The sequence below is a fragment of the Chiloscyllium plagiosum genome, chromosome 33, assembly GCF_004010195.1.
Source record: "Chiloscyllium plagiosum isolate BGI_BamShark_2017 chromosome 33, ASM401019v2, whole genome shotgun sequence".
Taxonomy (NCBI): domain Eukaryota; kingdom Metazoa; phylum Chordata; class Chondrichthyes; order Orectolobiformes; family Hemiscylliidae; genus Chiloscyllium; species Chiloscyllium plagiosum.
In genome coordinates, this window is record NC_057742.1 from 12,716,121 (window position 1) to 12,741,590 (window position 25,470).

A 25,470-nucleotide genomic window follows, 5' to 3' on the forward strand; every position below is an offset into this window, starting at 1 on the left:
GGTGGCGCCAATGCAGTCATCAATGTAGCGGAGGAAGAGGTGGGGAGTGGTGCCGGTGTAACTACGGAAGATGGACTGTTCTATGTAGCCAACAAAGAGACAGGCATAGCTGGGCCCCATACAGGTGCCCATGGCTACCCCTTTGGTCTGGAGGAAGTGGGATGATTCGAAGGGAAAATTGTTAAGGGTGAGGACAAGTTCAGCCAAACGAATGAGAGTGTCGGTGGAAGGGTACTGTTGGGGATGTCGGGAGAGGAAGAAATGGAGGGCTTGGAGGCCCTGGTCATGGCGGATGGAGGTGTAGAGGGATTGGATATCCATGGTATGATGAGGCGTTGGGGGCCGTGGAAATGGAAGTCTTGGAGGAGGTGGACGGCGTGGGTAGTATCACGAATGTATGTGGGGAGTTCCTGGACTATTGGGGATAGGACAGTGTCGAGGTAGGTAGAGATGAGTTCAGTGGAGCAGGAGCAGGCTGTGACATGGGTCGGCCAGGGTGGTCAGGCTTGTGGATCCTGGGAAGGAGGTAGAATAGGGCAGTGCGGGGTTCCTGGACTATGAGGTTGGAAGCTGTGGGTAGGAGATATCCTGAGGTGATGAGGTTGCTGAAACCAGTACATCTCATGTACTGAAAAGCAAATCCTGCTTCTCAGACAGGGATCAGTCCTGCTCATAATTCTGTTACACACTAAGTTATAATTTTTTGCCCTTTGTGTCATCATTTGCAAGTTCAATGTAGAAAGAAACAAATTACTTTTTCGAATTGCAGCTTTCACTGCAGAAGAGAGCTAATAACTTCCTATTTGTTGTTCAATCCCTGCCATTCCAGCATTTAATTAGTGTTCACCTGTGAGCCAGAGTCAGAAACTAATGAATGGGCAATTGTACATTTCAAGATATTTCCTAATCAACCTGTTCAGAGATGTTATTATACATCTCCGGAGCTGTAAATTGTACATTTTCTTTTATATTCAGTTGTACATTTTAAATGAAAGATTCAATTACCTACACATGCACTTCATTAGTTCAGCAGCCTTTGATTCAGTTAGAATGTGTTTTAGATGGTCAGGGAACTATTCAACAGAATGCATATTAATAAATTCATGTATCCATGTTTGCCATGGTTTGTGACAGCTTATAGTATCATTAGCCAAATCATTATAATATCTGACTAAACATAGCTTTTTTCCCCCTATTTCCTAAGCTACTACATCATTTGGCTTATGAGTGAACACATATGTTGAGTTTAGCTGATAAACTGTCCTGACAGACAACTGAAACCAATCATCTGACAAGTACTTATCTGTTGGGTTGCTAAGGGCCAGCAGTCAGACACATGTGTCATGGTACATCATGACCCAGTTCTTGTTCCCACATTTCAGGGACAAAGGGACTGACACTGTGCTAAAAGACAAATTTGAAAATAATGCCAAAATCTGGCTTGTCTTAGTTAAGCTTCATCCAAACTGTGACATTGGGAACAATAAATGCACAAAACCTCCCATTCTGAAGCCTAGTTCCTCAGCTTTTCAGATACAAGTTAGTAACACCAGTTCATATTCTGAAAGATTTGTCAGAAATTACACTGAGTCTACCCAAGCTGTTCACCCTGAAGCTGGGAAATGCACTCATTTAATTCTTTCGTTCATTATTTACAGAAGGGCACCAAATCCGTTTAAAATAACTGGGTTAATGTTTCTGTAAAACCCCAGCTGGCACCAGATATTTTTTAAAGAAATAAGCATTTGTGTTTTTATCAAAAAGCACCATTTTAATGTCTTTCATTTGATGCACTAAAATGTATATGCAAATGGTTGTGACCATATGATAATCACCAACAAGACCTTTTGGCATAATGTAATAATGCTTTGTGCCGTATACCATAAGAACAGAGTTTAAACACAGCTGAAGTGCTGGCTTTTTACCCAAGTCCATGACAGTTTCTGTCCTTTTCTATTATCATCTGGCACAACATTAACAGAAAGCCAAGAGGGAATAGTTAAACTGTTTACTAAGTTTACAACACATGCATTAATAAACTGCGTAAATTTTGGCTTTACTACTTGGAGGAATTACTTTAGCTAGGCAGATGGCAGAAGAGCAAAACTGGTCAGGGAATCTTAAAATCCATACCGTATGGAAGCAGGCCATCTGGACTGGATCCACATGGACCCTCTGAAGAGCATCTCACCCAGACCCACCTCCCTATCACAATCCTGTAACCCTGCATTTCCCATGGCTGATCGACCTAACCTGCACATCTTTGGACAGTGGGAGGAAACCCGAGCACCTGAAGGAAACCTACACAGACCTGGGAGAAAGTGCAAAAGCGACACAGTCACTCAAGGTTGGGATCAAACCCGGGTCACTGGCGCTGTGTGGCAGCAGTGCTTTCACTGTGCCATCTTATTGGATCTCAGTAGGAGGCAGAGACAGTTTATCCACTTGACCTTTCTGGCTGAAGATGAATGTAATTGCCTCAGCCTTGTCTTGTGCATTGTTGTGCTGAGTTTCCCTACTATTGAGAATGGGCATGTTTGTGAAACTTCAACCATCTGTTATTCATTTAACTGTCCACCACCATTCACAACTGGATGTGATAGGTCAAATACGATTCGTCGGTCAGGGGATTCCCTAGTCCAATCTATTGCATGCTGTTTTCACTGTTAATACCTGCCTAAGGAAAACCATCCTTATATCAGTTGTACTGAGGTGATTTCTGTAGAACCGAGAGCTTTGCATTTAATGCTGACAACAATGAAATAATACCGACAGTGTTTTGTCCTACATCAGGATAAAGCTCAATCCTGGTACCATAATACTATGCTACCAGACCACCAGGTAACTACGGGGAGAAAGTGAGGACTGCAGATGCTGGAGATCAGAGCTGAAAATGTGTTGCTGGAAAAGCGCAGCAGGTCAGGCAGCATCCAGGGGACAGGAGAATGGACGTTTCGGAGCTTATGCCCGAAACGTCGATTCTCCTGTTCCCTGGATGCTGCCTGACCTGCTGCGCTTTTCCAGCAACACATTTTCAGCACCAGGTAACTACGCCAACTTGGAAAGATTTGAGCTACCTACAACGTTGCATACATACAGCATTAAAATTACAACATTCAGTTTTCTAAATGTTCATTGGAAATTTATTTTCTTCAAGGCTGTAAAAGGTTTCCATGAAAATAATGTCATGATTTATATCTGTTTTGTAATTATTTTTATCATGGTGCATCTGAGCAGGGTTAATCAGAATTATATTGCTACTTTTGAATAACACAAAGAGGTTATCTCACACATATTGTTTGGTGACCATTCTGTATGGAATATCATTTTAGCGCAGTGTAAATTCAACACTTCAGTGATTGGTGCATTGAAAATGAAAACAACTACTTTTATGAAGATAGCACTTATCAAAGTATAGTCTCGAACCTGAGTCAGGAGGTTGTGCATTGAAATAACACTCTAGTTCTGGAGTAAATGCCAATTTTGCTTTTACCTTTATCTAGGTATTTCAGTGGGTACTGCATTTATAGATGAAACACTTGCTGAGGTGGATGTAAAGGCAAGTTTTTATATGTTTTATTAAAAGAGGAGCAATAAATTCTCTTAGTGTCCAAGGTAACATTAATCTTCCAGCCAAAACCATCAAAAGCAGATCAGACATGACATTGTTGCTTGCAGGAATGCATGATCAAATTACCTAACTTTCAAATTAATTCATTAGTCATGAAATACTGAGATTTCCTGAGGATGCGAGAAGTGCAATGTTAACCTAAGATCCGACAATCACATTGATAATAATATGGCCCCTACAGTCCTGGAAATCCATGTTAGCTTCAATTGCTTTGATTTTTTTGTAATCACGTTTAGCTAAGTACAGTGAAATGCTTTGTGAGCAGTACAGGCAGATCATAGTAAGCATGGACCTACATATCATAGGGTGCTGAGACATAGTGAGGCATACAGGTTACATTCCACAGGTGGCGTGCTAAGCAAGATCAACTTTATTTGAAGTTAGAGAGTCCATTCATCAGTCTAATAATGGCAAGGAAGAATTTGCGCGAATGGGGATGAATCCACCAGACACTGACATAAAATCTGGGGGAAAATGATGTGAAAAGGTTATATCTTTCCTTTTGGATTTCTTGGTTGGATTCTGTATGGATAGTGGACTCCAATAGATCTCTGCTCTTTTTCACCCTATCAGCTATGATTTTAACATTTTAAAATAAGCAACTCTACATTTTTCTGAAAACATTTCCATTAACTAAGGGAATTACTGAGTGGTTTTCAAAATTCACTGCAAACAGGTTTAAAAAATATGAACAGTTGGAATTTTCATCTCTGTTGGATCCTTGTTCCCTTAATGTATGATATTACTTCTATTAATTGTTAGAAATACTGTTCCAATTAGAACGTTTCATAAAGGTATTTTGGATCAATGCTTTCATTAGAAATAAATTGAGACTGAGGGATTCTATAATAATCAGGGGACAGTCTGAAAGTTCACGGAGTTCAAACATGGAACACAAAAGTCCAGTCATTAGTCACTCACACTTGCCTATTCTGGTTGAATAAATTCACTTGATTTTAAGAAAGGCTACTGACTTTTGCAAGTCAGTTGATTGCTCTCTGTTTTCAATTCTTGAACCGCACCACTTCCCAGGCAACTATAATTTCCTGTTTCCAACAAGAATATCAGATTGCAAGCAGGCAAAAAAGAAGCAATCATAAAAGTAATATAAAGAAAAGCATACTTTCAGATTGGGCAGGGACATTTTTAGGTAATGTTAGTTTTGAACTTCATGTTGGCATTGATGTATTGGGAATCTCTGCAAATATTTCAAGATTTTTTCCAGTTTTCTGTGAGTGCAAATTCAATATTAAAGCCTGCATACAGATTGCAAGCACACAGAATGTACACAAGGAGTTTTAATTCGCATGTCCAGAAAATATTCTTAAGATTTAAACAGCAGACCTAGTTTAAGGGCTCAATGATTCCTCAAGCAGGGGATATCTTTTGTATCCACTTTGTTTTCTGGGACAAGTTAATGGGCACCTTATTAACAGTAAGGTAAGTAATCTTTGAAGCATAAAACTGTGATTCTCATTATGCTCCTTAAGAGGTTATGTTTGAAAATCTCTTGCCAAATTGAGTCATACTGTATTGATTGTGTTTCAATATCTCTCTGCCCTCCGTACAGGCTTTCACATACACAGGGCAAAAGTTCCTGTATGGGACGGATAGATGGTACACCTCATGTAGATTATAATTATGATCTAAAACCTAATAATCAGACATTAAACATGCAGTAGAAATTTGCAGAACCTTACCTGCTCTGGGAAACAGTCATTAGTTAGTGGATTGAACTCACTAATAAAAAGCCTCACGAGAGCATGAAACAGATGAAGAAATAAACTGTTTGCCATTGAATCTGGGCCAGATTACAAGTGTTAAAACTGTTGTTCTTTCCTCAATTCATACAATAATCAACAATATAATAGAGACTGAACATATCAATGTTTATTTTTGGCATAGATCATTCCAATTCAGTGGTACCTGGATTTTGTTTTGCCATCTACATGATCAAAGTCACATAATTTAGATTTACTTCAGCAAATAATTTATTTGATCTGTTGGCACTGTTATAACTTTGGCATGAATACAAGGCAAATGATACCCTAACAGAATACATTAAGTAGGCAGGGGTTTAATTTGTAAAGGTCTGCACAGTCAAGCAAACAGAGGACATCAGTTTTATGAGGTGACTTCATAACCATTTAAACAATGTAAAAAGAAAAGTTTCTTTGAGGATCAAAGGTATAAATAGTATCTATAGTTTGTGGAAAGTTTAGATTTGACTGTTGTCTGAACTGAATAAGATGCGACATCTATTCTTCCAACTGTTTTCCTTTCCACTCCTTTCAAAGAGACTAATGACTGAACACGCATTTATTGCTGCTCTACACACTTCATACATGGGTTTACAACTTAAATCAGGTATACTGTAGGACATAGTTAGAGAATCAGCTTTCTTTCAGTATTAGCACTTCCACCTCTGAATCAGAAAGCCATGAATTCAATGAAGTTCAGGAATTCTTTAAGTTTGTGAAGACACAGACCAATCTCAAACCACAAAACAGATTTATACATCCCATTACTGAGGATCAACTAATATGGATGACTTCACCCGTGGTATATTGGAATGGCCCACAGGCACATAAATTAGGAATATTGTAATTTGCATAGTCACTACAGTGTTATGTCCACAAATGAGTTGCATGACAGTTAAAATCCCTGTTGGACCTCAATCAGCAAGATGCAACATTTTCAGGAGTTTTTACAGCGATTTTAAATACGTGAGATACTTTCATCTGTTCAGTGATTTTTAATTGATTGCAATGTGGAGATATCTCAATAGTGCATACTTTGGGGAAGACTAGAATCCACTGACAGCAGTTTCTGAATTTGACATTTAACTGTGTATGTGCAGACTCCAGAAGTTGTTGTCAGTTCCAAAAGTGGAATGACAGTGAATACCGAAAGTTTCTCCATCCTTTCCACCAAAAGTGTTCCACCACTGTTGTCACAATAGAAAAATATGGGTAAACTCAATCGGGACAAAAACAGAAGTGACTTGATAGTTGGCACAATGTACCTGAACATCTAATATGAAAAAATATATAAAAAGTTAATAAATGAGTGGCAAATTAGAAATTACAACCCCAGGCAGCAATCTATAAAATCATTTCCCTCAATACTTGGAACCTAGTAATTCTAGATCCTATTTGATATAAACACATTAATGCAAATCAGCTAGCAGAAGTGATATTAATGCATCAACGAGCTGCAACTTCCAAATGGAATGATCGAACTGATAGCTATTAATGATGCTAGAAAAGAAGACTTGCACAGAACTGTAAATGAAATGAGAAGCAGTATCATTGAATATAAATTCAATAATTATTGCTAATGTTATTTTGTTCCTGTTTAATGATTGAACATAAGATTCAAGAACCTAAACATAATTGTATTGTATACATAATTTTACCAAAAGGCTCCAGAATCTAAATATAACAGCTTAAATTGCAAAATAATTAATATTGAGGCTACTGGCAGCCTGGTGTCCAGAAACAGCTATGTGACTTTACCCTGCACCTCCGCAAGCTTCACAATTGCTGCACTCACTGATTGTTTGGTGATTAAATGTGTGGAAGTATGAAGCTGTGGTACTTAGGTAATAATTACCCAACAAACACAACAGAAATAATTCAGGTTGGTATATTCATATGGCAACAAAATCTCAATTACTTTTAATGAACCTCTCTAGCCCTGGAAACTTAATTGCGTAAGTGTGGAACCTCATTCCTTTAGAACTTAATAATTGTTAGTAATATTTTAAATATAAATAAACACTTTATTTATGCTCATTTAATCTCTCCCGCCTTTAATCCTATTTTTCTTTGCTTCCTATTTCGCTTTCTAGATTTTATATTGAATTACATATGATAACTTGTACTTCCTGGTTTAGATTGGGCATGTCTTAGCATGAATTCTTCAATCTGTTAGGTTGAAGGAACATGCTCTTGCTTGATCCATTCATACATACCACAGATTCCCTGGATTTACACCAAATTGGAAAAGGATCCATAAAAACTTTGAAGTGCCACACAAAACCAATGAAAAAATTGGTAGGCAGCTTCAGGTGTAATCAATGATGAATGGTGATCTTTCAAAACTGACCCAATTTGAGCCATTATTATGATGCAAGTGAAAAATTGACTGTTTCTCTTCAAACCTAACAAAATAATTTTTCTTCCAACCTTACCAAACATAGAATAAAAGTATAAAATTGTAATAAAAGCCAAAAAGTTTATAATCATAGAAGAGAAATATGTAATAGCCAACTTACATGCAAAATTAAATTTATACATTAATGGAACAAACTGGAAGATTTTCTGAAGGTCCCACAAGCAATTTTGCCAACTTTACAAAATATTTATACACTAAGAATTTGAATGCAAAAAGCAAAAAGCACAAAGCAATCAGACTTTCTATTTGAATTCTTTGTCAAATACTGCTCATACTTTTAAAGCAATAGTTGCCTTTGAAAAATGATGTTATCACACCCAGCCAATAGGCTCACTGAAAGAACAGTCACATCACTCATAAATGGCTCTCTGCACAAATCAAAAATGAAAGGAAAATACTGACTATGCTACTAAAGTACTAACTGCTCTGAAACTCTGTCACCAAAGCAGCCTTTATTGATACTGCACTGCTATGTAAACACATCATGTTATCATTCAGTTGGAATTATTTTAAGACTGCCACACAATCAAGTCAAATTGCTAAAGCATTGACCATGGAATGATATTACACATAAATCCCAATATATCCTTCCTTCTATTTTTCTCTTTATTGTTATTCGACATTACAGGCATGAGAAGTCACATTCCCAGGATTAGAGATATGGTCACAATATTTAACATAAGAGCAGGATTATTGGTGTAGAAATGGATGCTGGAGAAATGCACAATGTTGGAGAGCTAGTCTTATATTTTAGATAGCCAGTCTATGAAGGATAGTCTGGAATTAATCCTGACTCATCTTATATTCATTTAAAGAGTTAAGCATTACATGCATGAACCCCTTAACTTTACCCTGTCATGATTTTAATCAGAGCCTTCTTATATGTACTCAAGTCAACCTCTTTTAATGTCTAAAATCAAGAGCACTGGGGCTTCACTAGCAGTGCAGGACAGTACAATACAAAGTAAAATAAGATTCTTTTTTGCATTACTCTGCCTGAATTCCAGGTGAAAAATGGCATCCTGCTATATCAGAGTCAATCTTTTTGTTCCCTGAGTAAGAAAGGCATTTTAGTGCTGAATTTTAAACAATATTGCACTCACTGGGAAACAAATGAGATTCTTGAGCTGGATTCCAACTGTAAGTCCCAGAACTAAAGCAACAATAGGCTCGATCACTACAGAACCAGCAAATCTTCATGGTAATTATACAGATTTTATGTTATAGAAAGCTATTCATAGGTCATCAATTAAATATGTTGATACCTGTGAATAATTTGTAGTCTGTCCCATAATGTCAGACTGCAGTTTCTATCATTACCTCCAAAGTTTATGTAACAACATTGAAACCAAAGCATGTAGAGGTAAACTGTGATGCCTCAAAGGTTAAACATTATGCTTCAGATAAAAGCAAATAGCCAATGATTGAGAAAGTTGGCCCAGTCCCATCTAAACTAATCTAATTTAATCCAATATAAGATACATCAGAAATCACTTAAAATACAATAACATTCAGTAGCACAGATGAAAACTTGACCTTTTTCGCGTGTGAGATGAACCAAGAGTAAGAACCCAAGTGAGAGCTAGAAAGAATGTGTTTGACTGTGGGCTTGGTTCAGACACAGAAACAGAATAAATGTTAATGCTTTCTTTGAATCTTTACTGCAATTAGCATTAGGTTTGCATATTTTAATCAATATGTGACAATTGATTTAAACATTGAGAATTAATCTGCATAATCATTTTTGAGCAAAGTTAATTTGTGGCTGACCTGCACTGAAATGTCAAGATGCAGTTTATCTTGGCATTCTGACCCGGACTTATGTCCTTTCCTTTTTATCATCAAGGCTTAAAATGTGTTTTGCTTTCCCCTAAAAGTCCTACAGGAAACTGCTTTTGCAGGACACATTAACTATCCATTTGAGATCCTGTTGTCCAATAGACTAACCACGTGCAGTTTACTGAAAATCCAGATGAGATTCATTGTATTTATGAATCAGAAATGCAAACTGAGGGAAAAGTCCCATTGCTGGCCATGAGATCTCACTGCCTACATTTGCATGGCATATCATGTGTACTATAACCATTATGACTGTAAGAACATAATATGAGGAGCAAAAGTAGCCCATTTGGTCCGTGAGTCAACCAGTGGGCATAGGTTTAAGGTGAGAGGGGAAAGATTTAAAAGGGATCTAAGGAGCAATTTTTTCACGCAGAGGGTGGTACGTGTATGGAATAAACTGCCTGAAGAAGTGATGAAGGCTGGTACAATAACAACATTTAAAAGGCAATGGGACTAGATTAATTTAAGATATGTGGTCAGCATGAATGAGTTTGACCAAAGGATCTGTTTCCGTTGTGTACAGTTCTATGAGCCTGCTGCACCATTCAATAAGATCATGAGTGATCTGAAAATCCTTGCCTCTACCTTCCTGCCTTTTCCCTACTACCCTTGATTCCCCTACTGATTAAAAGTTTGTCTATCTCAGCCTTAAATGTGCTTAATGATCATAGCCTCTACAGCACTCTGTGGTAAAGAATCCACAGATAGATTCACTAGTCTCTGATAAGAGGTTCTCCTCATCTCTGTCTTAAATGGATGACCTCCTTACTCTGAGATTATGCCCTCTCATTCAAGACTCTCCCATGAGGGGGAAACACTTCTTCGTGGAGGAGCAGATGGCATAATGCACATTTCTGCCTTAGGGGCAATAGTTGGTATAATGCTGCAGTGAAAAGTAGAATGTGTGTGTGTGTTGTGAAAACTTTACATCCTTGATTATAGAACAGTTATCATGTTCACTAACATACATAATCTATTTGTATATACAAAATAGCATTTCAACTGCCTCTGGCTAACATCAGGGCAATTTCTATCTGGCAACACTAATGCTATTTTCTTTGCAAAACATGATCACATTTCTACTAAATATGTGACAAAACAGTTCCTAACCCTGTTTTTGATTTCACATTGCTGATGTTTCAAAGATGTGGCTCTTTCTCAGGAGAAAACACATTAACCTTTAGTTTATTCTTACATTAATTCATACATTTGACTTACTTAATTATACTAATTTTAGCACACTTCATGTTCAGTGCTAACTTTGGCTCTAAGAAATATATCTTCAAGAAGTTGTAGGCCATTTATCAAGTGGCTAGCAATAGTCTTTCAAAGTACCACAGATTCATCTACTCAATTGCATGATACAAGAGCTGAATATTTATTAACAATTTGTCAGAAAACTAGTCCTCTTTTTCTAAACGCTGTTCTTTTACTCAAGGATACAGTGTCCTTGATTTTTCTCAGAGGGGTCATAAAACACTCAGGGCTCCAAAACAGCTGGGTTTGGTACAGAGATAATAGGGTATTGAGAGGCTTTTTTGTTTATACGTAAACAACTTTGACTTTAGGTCAAAGCTTTTATGTTTAGAAGTGACCTGTATAATGAAAGGGGGGGTGGGGTGGAAACTGAGATTAAGCTGAACAGTTCAGTCCAGAACTAGTTAGGGAGTTCAGCTGTTGGCTATGTGAAGAAAGGCTGCTAAACTCTCTTCCTTCTGCCCTTCTAACTTCAACCTGTAAGCCTTTGTTTCATTTTGACTGTGTTGAAGGGATTTGCTTATTTGGACTGTTGTGTATATTCGGAAAGCATCATTAAGTCCAGTTTGGATAGACTAAGTTCTGCAGAGGTTCTTTATTCTGTTCTTTGTGTTTCGTTGTGTAATTTTGTGAATAATGTTTTGTCTGTTTTAAAACCTAGCTAACTTACTCCGGGTAATTTTCTCTGTACACTTACTGAAACAAATTTCAAAGTTTTTGTCTGGGCTGCCTGCTTAAGAATGTTTGGAGCGGTCTGGCCTAGTCCATAACGATGCACTCCCTACATATATCACCTGAAATTGTAATTAAGGCCCAAAGCAGTGTATATGACATTTTTTATTTTGTAAAGAGACTCATTGGTATATATAAATGAGCGCAGTAGCAATCCATGGAAAGGCTCCTGAGTGGAACAGAACAGTAAGTCTACAAACCTGACCAGAAACTGCAGGAAATATTCAGAAGGTCAGGCAGTATCTGTGAAGAGGGATATAGAATTGACACATTTCAAGCCTAGAAGTAAGTTCACAACATCCATTTTAATGCCATTGGCACTTTGTTAACCCTGATTATGATAAATTAAAATTGGCCTCATTGTTTTGATTCTAAACATGGATATTTGGGGCAATAGTCACATTTTATTACTTGTTCATGGAACACAGGTGTCACTGGAAGGTCCAGCATTTACTTGCCATCTACAATTGAGGGTAATTAAGAGTTAACAATATTGCTGTGCATTTGGAATCACATATCAGCCAGATCAGATAAGGACAGCAGATTTCCTTCCTTAATGGACATGCGTGAACCAGGTGAGATTTTCCTGACAGTCAGCCACAGTTTTATAGTCTTCAGATTCTTAATTGTAACTTTTTTTTTACTGAATTCACCTTCACCAGATACCATGGTTGGATTCAAACCCAGGTCCCCAGAACATTACCTGGATTAATGTTCTAGTGATTGCACCCCTAGGGCATCACCTACTTGAATGAAGCTCCAGCATCATTCTAAATTTTTCTTTAAAAGGGAAAAGAGGGAAGTGGGGAATAATAGATCTATTTCTTCCCAGTTTAGGTGCACAATTGTGATGCATTGTACGCTCTTCCCAATGCTGTTGGCTCAGTGGTTAGCACTGCTGCCTCACAGTGCCAGGGATCCGGGTTCGATTCCAGCCTCGGGCGACTGTCTGTGTGGGGTTTGCACATTCTCCCTGTGTCTGCATGAATTTCCTCCAGGTGCTCCGGTTTCCTCCCACACTCCAAAGATGTGCAGGTTAGGTGAATTGGTCATGCTAAATTGCCCTTAGAGTTAGGTGCATTAGTTAGGAGGAATAGGTCTGGGTGGGTTACTCTTCAGAGGGTTGGTGTGGACTAGTTGGGCCGAAGGGCCTGTTTCCATACTGTAGGGAATCTAATTAAAATGGGAAAACAGGTCACCTGCTCTCAAGTGTCTGTTAATAATGCTCTTTAAGGAACTGCATCAAAGTACTCCAGCTATCATGTTCTCAAGTGTTATTTATCCTTTTGTGCAAACAATCTTGTCTGTGCTGTTTGCTTTTCCCTTTATTGAGTACCTCTTTGACATGAAAAGGAATTAACTGCATTACAATTGTGTTACATTGAAATTACAACACAGAAACTGAGCATTTGATCTAATCAGTCGACATCGGTGTTAATCCTCTACAATTGTCATCCCATATACTTATCCTGTTTCACTGTCTGTTCCCTCTTCTCCTTCAGCCATGACCTATCAAGCCTAAATGCTGTTTCAGTTGTTAACTTCAGTAATGCTGTCCCTTCTCTTAAGCATTTTGCATCCTATCTATAAGTCTTTGTGACTTCCATTTTGATCAGCCTCGTGTAAAAGTATGATTGAAAAATCTTTGTACTTTCCATCACTTCATACAACAAAAATATTTGCACTTTAGAAATTAGATTCACTTTCATAGTACCCCTAATTCAAATCAAAATAATTAACATACCATCCAACCAAAATTACACAGCACCATGGTCACCCCAATATACACAATACATGACCCAAATTATTTGTATTTTTCTGAGTAACAGTCAACAGCTATAAAAATACTGCTGTAGGGCATAATGAAACCTATCTTCTATGTTGTTCTTTGTGGCAGAGAGCACTTAAGTGCACAGGACATTGGGTATTGGAAATCCCATTGCCTTCCCTCCTTCCCAGGCCTAATTAGCTCCAGGGCAAGAAGCACAGTTGTCCTTCTCAACCACCAAATCAGACCCTTAAGAGGTTAATTAATGCTATGTAAGGTCCTCATCCCACTGCCTAGATAAGGACATTTCTATCCAGGAAGCCTAAGAAACAAACCATGTTAGGGTTGCTTGCTGTATCCCAGGGGATGTTCCTTGTTCAAAGGCACCATGAGCGGTGCTTTATCAAGAAACTCAGGGGAGTGGGGAGGCCTGCTAAAAGGCCTTCCAGCCATTACTCACCTGTACCTGCACCCTTCAGTTCCCCTGAGTTTCAGGTAGGTGCATTACCAGCAGTAACCACCACCTCCCTGGTGACACGTCAAGCCCTGTGATTAATGGGCAGCTGTCTGTGGGTGGGACTTCCATTCCCTGGTGATTTTTTTCAATCCTAGGGAAGGCTTTGTACATCAGCCCTTCCAGCTCTTATACCAGTTCTTCAGGTGATGGGTGAGATCCCTATCACCACCGTCCAGAGATTTCACTTCAGCCAGATTCCTTTGGAACCTCTCTCCCACAAACTCAAATTAGTTTGAATGAAAAGGCACTTAACTCTACTTGTTCAATTGACATGTAAGCTTTTCCTTTAAAGTATTTTAATGCAATGTGACAAAAGGGGAGTAATGACATTTATGTCTTGAAGGCACATGAAATATTTAAGTCATGTGTCATGGTATTTGCAACACAATTTAAACTAATCCAAGAAAGTGGCAAACCATCATTCATGTAGACACGTTCATGTTGTTAGTTTTTAATGAATATAGATGTAGAAAAATTCCAGCTTCCATTAAAACAATGATCAGCTATAAAAACATTATAAAGCACTTCATTTGACTAAGGCTGAAATTAGATTTATTGCAAGATGTTTGACAACATTATATCTGTTATCTACTAGGTGTTAATTAAATTCCTATTTAAAACCATAACAACAGCTGTTTCTGGGTCCCATCGGAATAGAAATCTAAAATCTGATATAAATTACTATTGTTATGGCCAGAGGTAAGAGCTAAACCGTACATCAAAATTAAAGTTAGGTACAAACATGTTCCATAAAAATCTAGCAATTTTGTGTTCTGTGCTTTTGGTTCAATCTTGATTCAACAATAAGATTCCAAAGCATCTTTATCAGACAGGATTTATTCCCATCATATGTAAAATACCTGATCCCAGTAGTGCCACTCAATGCATAACCATGTTATAGAGATCAAATATTTCTCTAGATTGTCATCACAAAGCACACTCAACATCTAACACACAGTTAATTTTACACTAACAACTTGCAAAAAGCAAATGGTTATATTGGAGTCAGCTGTAGCAGTGAAAAAGTGTGTATAGTGCCAAAAATAATACCATTCATAAGAAGTCCTTACAAATCTTACTGCAAACGTACCATTTGAGATTTTAACTCATTCAAAACCTGTGCACCTGCAGAGAGTTAAAATTGGGGCCTCACAAATATACTTCAGCAATCTAGTTCTAACACTTTTTACAGCTTTCTATCTCCATCCACCTTCAAATGTTAATCAGCTATTCCCTTGGGGAGAAAAACACAATGGTGCCTGACTCAACCATTCCTTCTTGCAAATACAGCTCTATATTCAACAGTGTTTATTCCATACAATATATTCCATATACCAACAGTGTTTTGCTAGTCTCACTTATCATTGGCCTGAAATGTCATTTTTGACTATTTCCACACATATGCCAACCTTTCTACTGCCTCATGCTTATTCAGTTGGCTTCTGGCCCCTCAATCTATCTTTTCTCAACACTTCTCTGTGTTCCTCACGGTTTGTTCCTCACTGCAGTGTTTCTGTCTCTAGGCTGTCCTCCTGCTATGCTATTTTTCCTTGGCAGTTTTTCTCCTCCAGGCTTCCTGATATGAACTGTGAAATACATAATCGGCTCAGCAAAACTGACCAAAGAATGAAAGAACTATGGAGGTGGGAACTGGCCCATCATGTCGATGCCCGATTTTCATTTAAGCATTGCAAAACTAATCAGCCCTGCTCTTTCCTTATAGCTCTTTATCTCCATCTGCTTTCAGCTACTAATCCACTATTCTCTTAAAGATGTAGTGGCTTTTGATTCAAACATTGTAGCAAAGCATTCCGTGCCATGACCTATAAAGAACCAAATCACTAGCATTATAATGAACATCATTTCCCCACTGATGCTACACAGAGAAATCTAAACAAAATAAGTGTAAAATAAATTTCATACATTGACAAAGCATAAACGTTAGGATAGTGACAGTATCTTTTCTGCTATTCTCAATTATTTCCTGTATCCTCAGCTTATGCTGATTTTAAGAAGCACTCAACTGTCCTTATGCATAAGTTGTTAATGCACTTGAACTCACTCCATGTTAGCTAGTCCTGAAAGTTTTGTAAATAGCATTGGTGTGCTTCAGAAGTTAATTTTAAAAGATGACATATGTGAAGATCCAACAATTACAACAATTTTGTGTTCTGTACATTTGGTTCAATCCTGATTCAACAGTTGGGTGTGAACAAACAACAGTGGAATCACAACTGGTTTATGAAGCTAGGCTTAAGTCTTGGATTGGAGCCAATGAGTCTCTGGTATATTTTTAGCTCATACCACAAGGACAGCCAGAAATCTTGTGGATTATCAGGACGTCCTAAAGTACCTCCCAGGTCATGAATTTACCTCCAAGTGTTGTAGGCAACAGTTGTAGGCAGGTTACAAATGTCAGTAATCTGCACACTTCAACAACTAAAAAAATCACAACTAAGACATAGGATCACTTGCATGTGTTACTTGAGAAATAAATATTTTATGGGCACACAAAGCAGTCTTTTCATCAAATCTACTCAAGGGATCTTTGACAGGTTTGAAGAAACATCTTGGGGCAGTCATTCTTCTGAAAGACAGTGACTGGGAATATTTTCTTCACAATGTAGCAATAATGTGGCAAAGTTTTACCCATCAACCCCACCAAAACTCTTTCCCAACTCAGACGTATTTCCTCAGGTCAAACTAATTAGAAATGCACAGCAGAATGCCAAGCAGAAGTCATGCCACAAAGAGGAAAGCTGTCAGTGTATTACAAGATCATACAGTATAGAAGAGACAATTCAGTGCATCAGGTCTGTACCACCAAGTATATGTTTAAAGATGACAATTTTAGTTGCAAATGCCACCTAACTATTATAGGAGTAGGCAATTGCCTGGTGAGTATTATCATTAGACTATTAATCCATCATTAATGTTCTGGGGGCCCATGTTTGAACTGAATTTGAATTCAACAGAAATCTAGAATTAAGAGTCTGATGATAACAGTAAAACTTTTGCTGGTGGTCAGTAAAAGCCCATCTGGTTCACTCATGTCCTTTAGGAAAGGGAAACTGCTTTCCTTACCTGGATCGGCCTACATATGACTCCAAATGCACAGCAAAGTGGCTGACTCTTAACTATCCTCTGGGCAACAAATGCTGACCTAGTCAGTGATACCCAAATCACGTGAAAGAATTTATAAAAAAGTGCTGGGGTGAGAAAGAAAATGGCTTGAGTATCCAAAGGTAATGTTCAACAAAAGACCTTGGCTGAAAATTAGAGCCTCACCAGGTCTGATCCAGGACAGGTCCATTAGACCTCATGCTCCTTGGGAACACTGCAAGAGCTGCTTTGTCACCTCCCATCACTTTCCCTTGGCAGCCCCAGGGATTGTTAACAGAACGTAAACTGGCCAGAACTGAATGCTCTAGCCAATGTCTGCATACAACTGGTGGTGGAGGAGAGATCAGCAGTAATCTCAGACAGGGCAGGCAAATAAAGGGTACACAGGGAGGCGGAAATAACCCTCACCCCTTGCAGTTTATCGTTGCCGTGCTCTCACCCAAATTCACATTGTATATTAGAGGAGACTTCTGGCTGGTGCCTCTGTCAGAACACACTGCCAGGTGAGGTGATTGTGCCAAAGTTCTACACCAAAACTGATCAACAATTTTTTGATTGAAAAAGCGAGAGTACCGTCACTGAAACAAAATGATGTGCACTACAGCTGACACAAGGTCAGAAAACAGGGATATGATGAGAATCACCACAGATTAAAGCAATGCGACAGATGGTGATGTAGTGATATATTAGAAACTGTGGTCTTATCTGAAAGCAGTGGCAAATTATTGCTTCTGTAATTGTTGTCATGGTTTTGAGTATGCAGTTGCTCGCTTTTCCACTTTAGGTCTGTTTACTGGTGCCCTTTCTTCATGAGGAGCACACTTTCTGAGGGCCATGATTGAACAAGAAATGAGTGTTCCATTTTAAATATTCAGCATCTATATATATGAAACAAAAATAGCACTGCAACAAAATGCTGCTAAAGCTGTTATCATATAGGCTGATAGGTGTAACCTGTGCTGCAAAATAATATTTTTTGTTTTTAAATTAATATTTAAAAATCCATGCATTCCCCCCCCATACACCAGATGGTGCCCTTCAGTGTGCCAAGAGAAAAGTGGACAAACCTATTATCAAATTGTCTTTACTGCAGACTGGTAGCAGGGACAGATTGCATACCACCATACTGTCACAGTCCCCAGTGCTTCATATATTTTATTTTGCATCCACACAAAACCTCTGGGCTGTAGCCACTATGCTGGACTGGTAAAGCAGTCATAATCTTATGTTGTTGATATCATGTTATTATTTGTGCATTAAGAGAATACATTTTGTGTCAATTTTTCCTAGAAACAAGGAGATTACTGATCGGTCTGTTTTGCGAACAATTTTTTTTCCCCAAGGGGAAAATGCTTGCCAAAACATCTGGGGAACTCCGTGCTCTTTCTCAGGCACAAACCTAAATGCTACGGAATTTTAAATAGCCACCTGAACATTTAGCACAGACAGTCACACTTCATTTAACATATCATCCAAAAAAATCAATTTCTACTTGGTATTGTTTTCAAACTAATACTGCACATACTCAGGTAATGGTTGATCTTGTCATCCCAGCCTTTGCCCCAATATATAGTCATGTTTCATAAATCTTGTGCATAAGTTTAGGAAATGAATTTTACACCCAAAAATCCAACTCCTTGTACTTACCACCCATTGAGCACTGAGCTCAAACTTGCTCTGATGCAAACCGTCTTGACAGAATCATGGAGTAACACATCATTGGAAGTAGATATTCATGTCTCCTTCATGTCTCAGCATAGTAACATATGATATCAAGGCCATCACTTCACTGGTGTGTGGTACTTTTGAGGGGCAGTGTTAGTGGGAACTGTTAGTGGAAACAACACTGAGACAGCATGATGATGGGAGACAGTGAACTTCCAACCCCCCAAAATGTGACTCATATTTGTCAACCTCCTACTTTTTGACAAAAAACTTTAGTGTTGGAATCTTGACTTCTACACGAGTATATCCTGTGCACAACAAAGCAGCAAGAAAAAGATATTTTACATCTGCAAATAGCACTGCATAGACCAAAACTGCTTCGTCTCACCTCAGAAGCATCTATGAACATCATGATGTTTGAATGATTGCAATTAAGCAAAAATAAAAGTTTGGTAAACTGGTTTGCAGCATGCAAAAATCTTTACTTAAGAGAGAATGCCAGAGAATATGGATAAGCAAAACTAGGCAAAAGGTAATGATAACAGCTGCCAAATCAGAAAGGTGACACAAAAAGAATATACAGTAAATTATACAATTCTTATTTTTCACCAAATGACACAAATGTAATCAAAAGCACTCTGAAGCTCTCCATGAAGCATGGCAACACTGACATTAATGACTGGGAGGAACTTGTTACCAATTGTTCAAAATGGAGATAACTTGTCCATCAAGCAGCATCATGCATTGAGTCCTATTGTCTTAATAATGAGGCAGAGCGGTGGCAGAGAAAGAAAGGAAAGGAAGCAAATCCTGCACTCCGGATCCCGCTACCTCATGGGACATCCTGCTACATTTACTCAAAAGATCTGTGGGTTGAGAATTGGCCTGTTGAGTCAAGTGATGACCCACTGCAGAAGCATGTGACACTGAGTAGACATCCTCCTCCAGCTGAGGGACAGACACTGCCGATAACAAATGTAACCTGCAAGTTCATCCATTTATTCTGAATAGCATAGGTCTGCAAACCTATGGCTCAAATCTGTTAATCTGTGACCTCTTAAGCACGATGTCATCTTGTTTATGTTCTCAAACCGAAAACCTCCTGCTGGCAGAAATAGCAAACACTTAACACGTTCATATAGCATTCCCCTGTCTGTTACTGAAAATAAATGGGTTAATGTCTGCATTTAGATAGCAGGCAAAGCCGTGTTTAAATACGTCAAACCATTTGTTTAATCATGTCACCAGCAGTCGTTCTGACACGTTAATCTTCTGACCGAAGTGTGAGCATGAAGGAGCGAGGAGGTGGCTTGAAGAGTCTTTTGATCTAAATTATCAAAAGTTTAGTTTTAATTTTAGCCTAGTTGACTCACTCATACCAAGGAGGTAGTGAAATGCCACAAACAGATAGTTCAATCACTATTATCCTACTGGTTAAGATAGTGGGAACTGTCTTTACTCTAGGTGTGCTGACAAGTTATGTCACCACATGTCAACTGATTGTCATAATTAAAATCCCAGCACACCTTAATCAGCTCACTGACCTAATATTCTGACAGGAGAGACAGCAGAATGTTCATGATCATTAAAATTGCCCTATTGATGAGTTTAGCTTGTGACAGTAAACCTCAAGGGGAGTCATTTTTCTTCCATATTGACAACAGAACATATTGGTTTCTTTAATAACTAACAATCCATTAACAATTTGCATTCTCAGAGATTTCCTCCTTCAGAACTGTATGACCACCCGATGTTTGAGTAGGTTGTTAAATACATGAAGAAACAGTTAGTGTACCAGTAAAAGCACAACAAGTAGATGGGAGAATCTTTTGCTTTCTTGAGAATCTTTGTGTTGTGAAAGCTGACTGTGTCTCTACTGAATTCCCAAGTAAAAGAAATCCTCTCCTAGTCTGTGGTTAAATCTTCAGAATCTGACTCACAGAACTAAGGGCTGCTCTATCATCAGAGAGAGAGAGAGAGAGAGACAGACAATCAGTGCTGGTTTAATCTGAGGGTCATCATGCCTCAGGTGAGGGGAGAAGCTGAGAAGGAGTATCCTTTGTGGTAACCTCAGCCAGCATGTGAATTGAATGCATGCTTTTGGTGTCACTCTGCATTACAAGCCAGTCAACTAAGTTAACCAACCCCTTTATTCAGGGATAAGAACTAATGGGAACTTGAAATTAGTGGAGAGATGCCAAGCCAAACAAAAGACTTAAATATATTTAAGACCACAAATTATTCATGCTGCTGCCCGATTTTGTAAACACTACTCCTCCATTGGAGTCGGTGGGTCCATTGGCTGCATTCACCAATATTCTAGAGAAATTTGTGCCTGTAGGCTCAACCAATCAAAACAGGCTGAAAAAGCATGATATTTTGCTGTCTGCATCTCAAACCTGAATCTTTCTGGACCCTTCCAGCCTCCACTCTCTGAGGTCATTCACACAAGATTAACTAGAACAATATCACATTTGGTTTGTTGGTCTTGATTATCCAATAGGAAGTATGCATGCATCCCTCTCCTCCCAAATTCTCTCCTTACCTCTGCATGGATGAGCTTGGGATGTACTGAAAAATCCTGGAGTTTTTCCTTTGCCTCTTTACGAATATAAAGACTTAATGTCTACCCATTATAAAAGCAATACATTAAAACTTAAACTGTATCTAGCACGTTTCTGAAATTTCCATTATATAAACACAATTCACATATTAAGATAACCAACATGTCCATTAGAAGCATTACAGAGTACTTAAAATTGGGTTTAATACTCACGGTGTTAAAAAAAGTCAACAATCCTAAAGTTGGTATGTCATTAAAGATGCACACTATTTATTTTCATAATGGTAAAAATGTCATTAAAATGATCACCAAAGTACACATCTATATCCACCTATAGGGATATTCCCTCTAATTACCACAACTGATCTCAACGCAACTTTTAAGAGGCATTTGGATGGGTATATGAATAGGAAGGGTTAGGAGGGATATGGGCTGGTGCTGGCAGGTGGGACTAGATTGGGTTGGGATATCTCGTTGGCATGGACGGGTTGGACCGAGGGGTCTGTTTCCGTGCTGTACGTCTCTATGACTTGACAACTCAGGGAGATAAATAGGCACGGAGGGGGAAAAGAAGCCTCCAGATAAACGAGCTCCTTCTCAATCGCACCAAGATTACGAAGATACTTGTTTGAGGAAAAGACAAGAGGTGCGCCTTAGATAGCAGTTGTGATGTGTGAAAGATATTTCACCAAAAGATGTATTTCAGAAAACTGGTTCGACAACAGAAAGCAAAAAAAGTGTCCAACGTTTCCAGTTGCATTGCTGTTTGAAATGTGATGACATCCCTGACTATCCCCCAAGGCTTCCATGATTTGAACCAATTTTAGAAACTATTTAATGAAATGCAATTTCCCTGCAGTAAAACTTTTGCGCACAGGAACACGGAGATTCACAAACACGGCTATTTACATTGTTTCCGCTACGTTCCTTCAGAATACAGCCCAAGATTCCCAAGGTATTCGCTCCTTAATATGCAGAAATAACGCCGATAATGTACATCATGCGAAATACATCTAAGGATATAAACGAGGTCGACAGCACAAGTTTATCTCTGAGGTGCTGAGGGATTAGTCATTCTGCAATCAAATCCGTGACAGATAATGTTAGCAATGCATAAAAGGCAGCTAAAATAAACTTCCCCCTGGAACAGACTGGAAAAGCATCATTTTCACTCCCCGCGTCCCAAACCTGAATCTTTCTGGACCCCTCAAGCCTCCACTTTCTTCAGAGATAATTCACACACTCAAGATTGACTGGCAAGGACATCACAGCTGATTTCTTTTTATTGGAAATTTTTTAAAAGTAGTACTTTTTCTTAAAAAGATGTGATTATTCCCTGATGTGAAATGGTTTTTATATATATATATTAAATAAGCTGCATAAATATGTGCCTGTAGGTAGAGGAAATGGAGTCACCCTACCTCCTGTGCTGATCCCGAGCTCTGTCTCCTTCGCTGCCTCTAACATTGTCTCTCAATCCAGACTGAGCAGCAGTAGGCGCGCCGCCGATAGCGGCACATTCCCGGAGCGCGTGCATGTGGGCGCGCGCGCGCCTGGGAGGGTCGGGAGGGGCGCGCGGGCTCCGGGCTCCAGCGATACCTTTAGGCGCGCGCCACCTGTAAGCACATGAGCCACACGGTGGGCAGCTTGTGCAAAAAGGGAGCCTCATCATCATTATCATCATCATCATCATCATTCATCTCTCCTGCTGCAGATATCTTCTTAATTCACAGAGAAACTGAGTGAGATACACCGTGAGAAAAATAATATCCTCCAGTACCATCAATGTGCAGCTCTACCAAGGAAAGTGGCACGTTTGATCAGACTGTTGCGCCAGGTCTCTCCCTCCTCCCTCTCCCACACCCTACCCCCAACACCCACACACCTGTAATATCCAAACATTTGTAGTCTCATTGCCAGCTTCTGTCAACACAATCTGACTGGCAATCCTGTCACTAGGCAACAGTAAGGACTGGAGATGCTGGACTTCAAGAATCCCTAGACGTGAAGTTGCAAGACTACAGCAGGTCAGACAGCATCCAAGGAGTGGGGAAGTCAACGTTTTGGGCTGAAATCCTTCGTCAGGTTTTGGCCCGAAACGTTGACTTTCCTGCTCCTTGGATGCTGTTTGACCTGGCAATACTGTCACATCTTCATTCATTCACGTGTCATGGTGCTGAATGGTGGATCAAGCTTGAGGGGTTGAATGGCCTATTTCTTCTCCTATTTCAAATGTTTGCATGTGTTCTGTATTTCATGTGGCATCCTCATGGCACTTGCTGAACTATTCAAGTCCTTAATGGCATTGTTGGTCAACCCACAGCAGGTGGACCGCAGTGGTTCAAGAAGGCAGCTCACCACCTTCTCAAGGGCAACTAGGGACAGGCAGCTAGTGATGCCCACATCCCACAAATGAATAAAACAAAATGCTTCTTTACACATCTCTGTGACACATGTTAAGAATGTCACAGTGGCTCAGTAGCAAGCACTGCTGCCTCACAGCGCCAGGGACCTGGGTTTGATTCCAGCCTTGGGTAACTGTGTGGAGTTTGCACATTCTCCCTGTGTCTGCATGGGTTTCTGCTGGGTCCTCTGCTTTCCACCCACAATCCAAAGATGTGCAGGTTAGGTGGTTTGGCCATGCTAAATTGTCTGTGGTGTTGGGGGATGTGCAGGCTAGGTGAGTTAGCCATGGTAAAATAAGGGGTGAAGGGGATAGGGACAAGGCTGGGTCTTGGTGGGATGTTTGTTGGCGTGTCGGTGCAGACTCAATAGGCCAAACAACCTCTTTCTGCACTGTAGGGATTCTGATTCTATGAATGCCCCACATATGAATTAAATAAATAAGTAATCTTCTGGCCTGATTTGTAATTTTGCAATGCTGGACCTTTTCTTTCCAGTTGTAGGATGTGTAGAGTGGCAGGACAGAGGAAATACTGTCTTCTTGTTAATTCATGGAATGTGAGTATTGGTGGCTAGGGTAGCATTTATTGTTTTTCCCTAATTGCCCTTGTGAATTTCTGCAGTCCGTGTTGTGTAAGAATCCTCCTCAATGCTGTTAAGCTGGGAGTTCCAGGATCTTGACAAGTGAAGGAACAGCGATAAAATTCTAAGTCAGGATGGTATGTGGCATGGAGGGAAACTTGCAGATGGTAGTGTACCCAACTACCTGCTGCCTTTGTCCTTCTAGTGGAAGAGGCTGTGATTTTGAAAGATGCAGTTGGTGGAGCTTTGGTGAGTTACTACCGAAGTATCTAGGGTACACAGTGCTGTTAAGGGGCATTGATGCTGAAGGGTTTACCTTCCAATCACCTTGACCTGTACTGTTAACTGATTTTGTTGATTTGATTTATTGTAGTCACATGTACCTAAGTACAGTCAAAAGCTTTGTTTTGCAAGCAGTATAGCAAACAAGGATATACAGATCATAGGGTGCTTAGACAAAGTGAGGCATACAGGTTATGCACAGGAGGTGCACAAAGCAAGATCAACATTATTTGAAGTTAGACAGTCCATTCAGCAGTCTAATAACAGCAGGGAAAAGGCTGTTCTTGAACCTGTTGGTGCATGTGTTCAAGTCTCTGTCTTCTGCCTGACAGAAGCGGTTGGAAGAGAGCAATACCAGGGTGGGAAGGGTTTTTAATTATGTTGGCAGCCTTGCTACAGCAACGAGAAGTGTAAGTGGAGTTCATGGATGGGAGGTCGGCTTCCGTGATGGTCTGGATTGTGCACACAATGTTTTGTAGTTTTTTAAGAGGTCCTAGGCAAAGCAGTTGCCGTACCTGGCCATTATGAGCACTGATTGAATGCTTTCTATGGTGCATCTATAAAGGTTGGTGAGGCCCTTACTTTCGCGATGAATTTGGCTTCTCTCCAAGGATACTGTCAGACCTGCAGGGTATTTCCCAGCATTTTATTGTTGTATTTATTTCATATTTTCAGCAACAGCAGTATTTTGCTTTTACTACAGCGGAACCCACTGTCAGAGCAGAATTTACAGTCAGTCAACATCTCAGACAGTTTTCTCCCATTTGCCTTTGGGCAGGTGATGACAGAGGCATAAATAAAAGGAGGAGCTGCATGCCAGACTGAGAGCTTGGGAAAGTTCCAAAATAACAGATTGTAATGTTGTCATAACCTGTCATACTCTTAAAGTTATGGGAGCACTTTAATGTTCAAAGATTTCTCAGTGA

At 39.4% G+C, this 25,470-nt stretch overlaps 1 protein-coding gene across 3 annotated transcripts in view; it reads right to left on the reverse strand.

The window, feature by feature from the left end:
* The window catches only part of znf385c (zinc finger protein 385C), a 414,328-nt gene extending 391,504 nt beyond the window's left edge, over positions 1-22,824 (reverse strand). The window contains exon 1 of one of the 3 annotated variants that reach the window (XM_043674952.1): positions 22,699-22,824. In XM_043674952.1, the coding sequence (XP_043530887.1) occupies positions 22,699-22,744 (46 nt within the window). In that variant the 5' untranslated portion in view covers positions 22,745-22,824. The remainder of the gene's footprint in view (positions 1-22,698) is intronic. The other 2 variants (XM_043674956.1, XM_043674954.1) reach the window with 2 other exon arrangements.
* Positions 22,825-25,470: the final 2,646 nt, after the last annotated feature.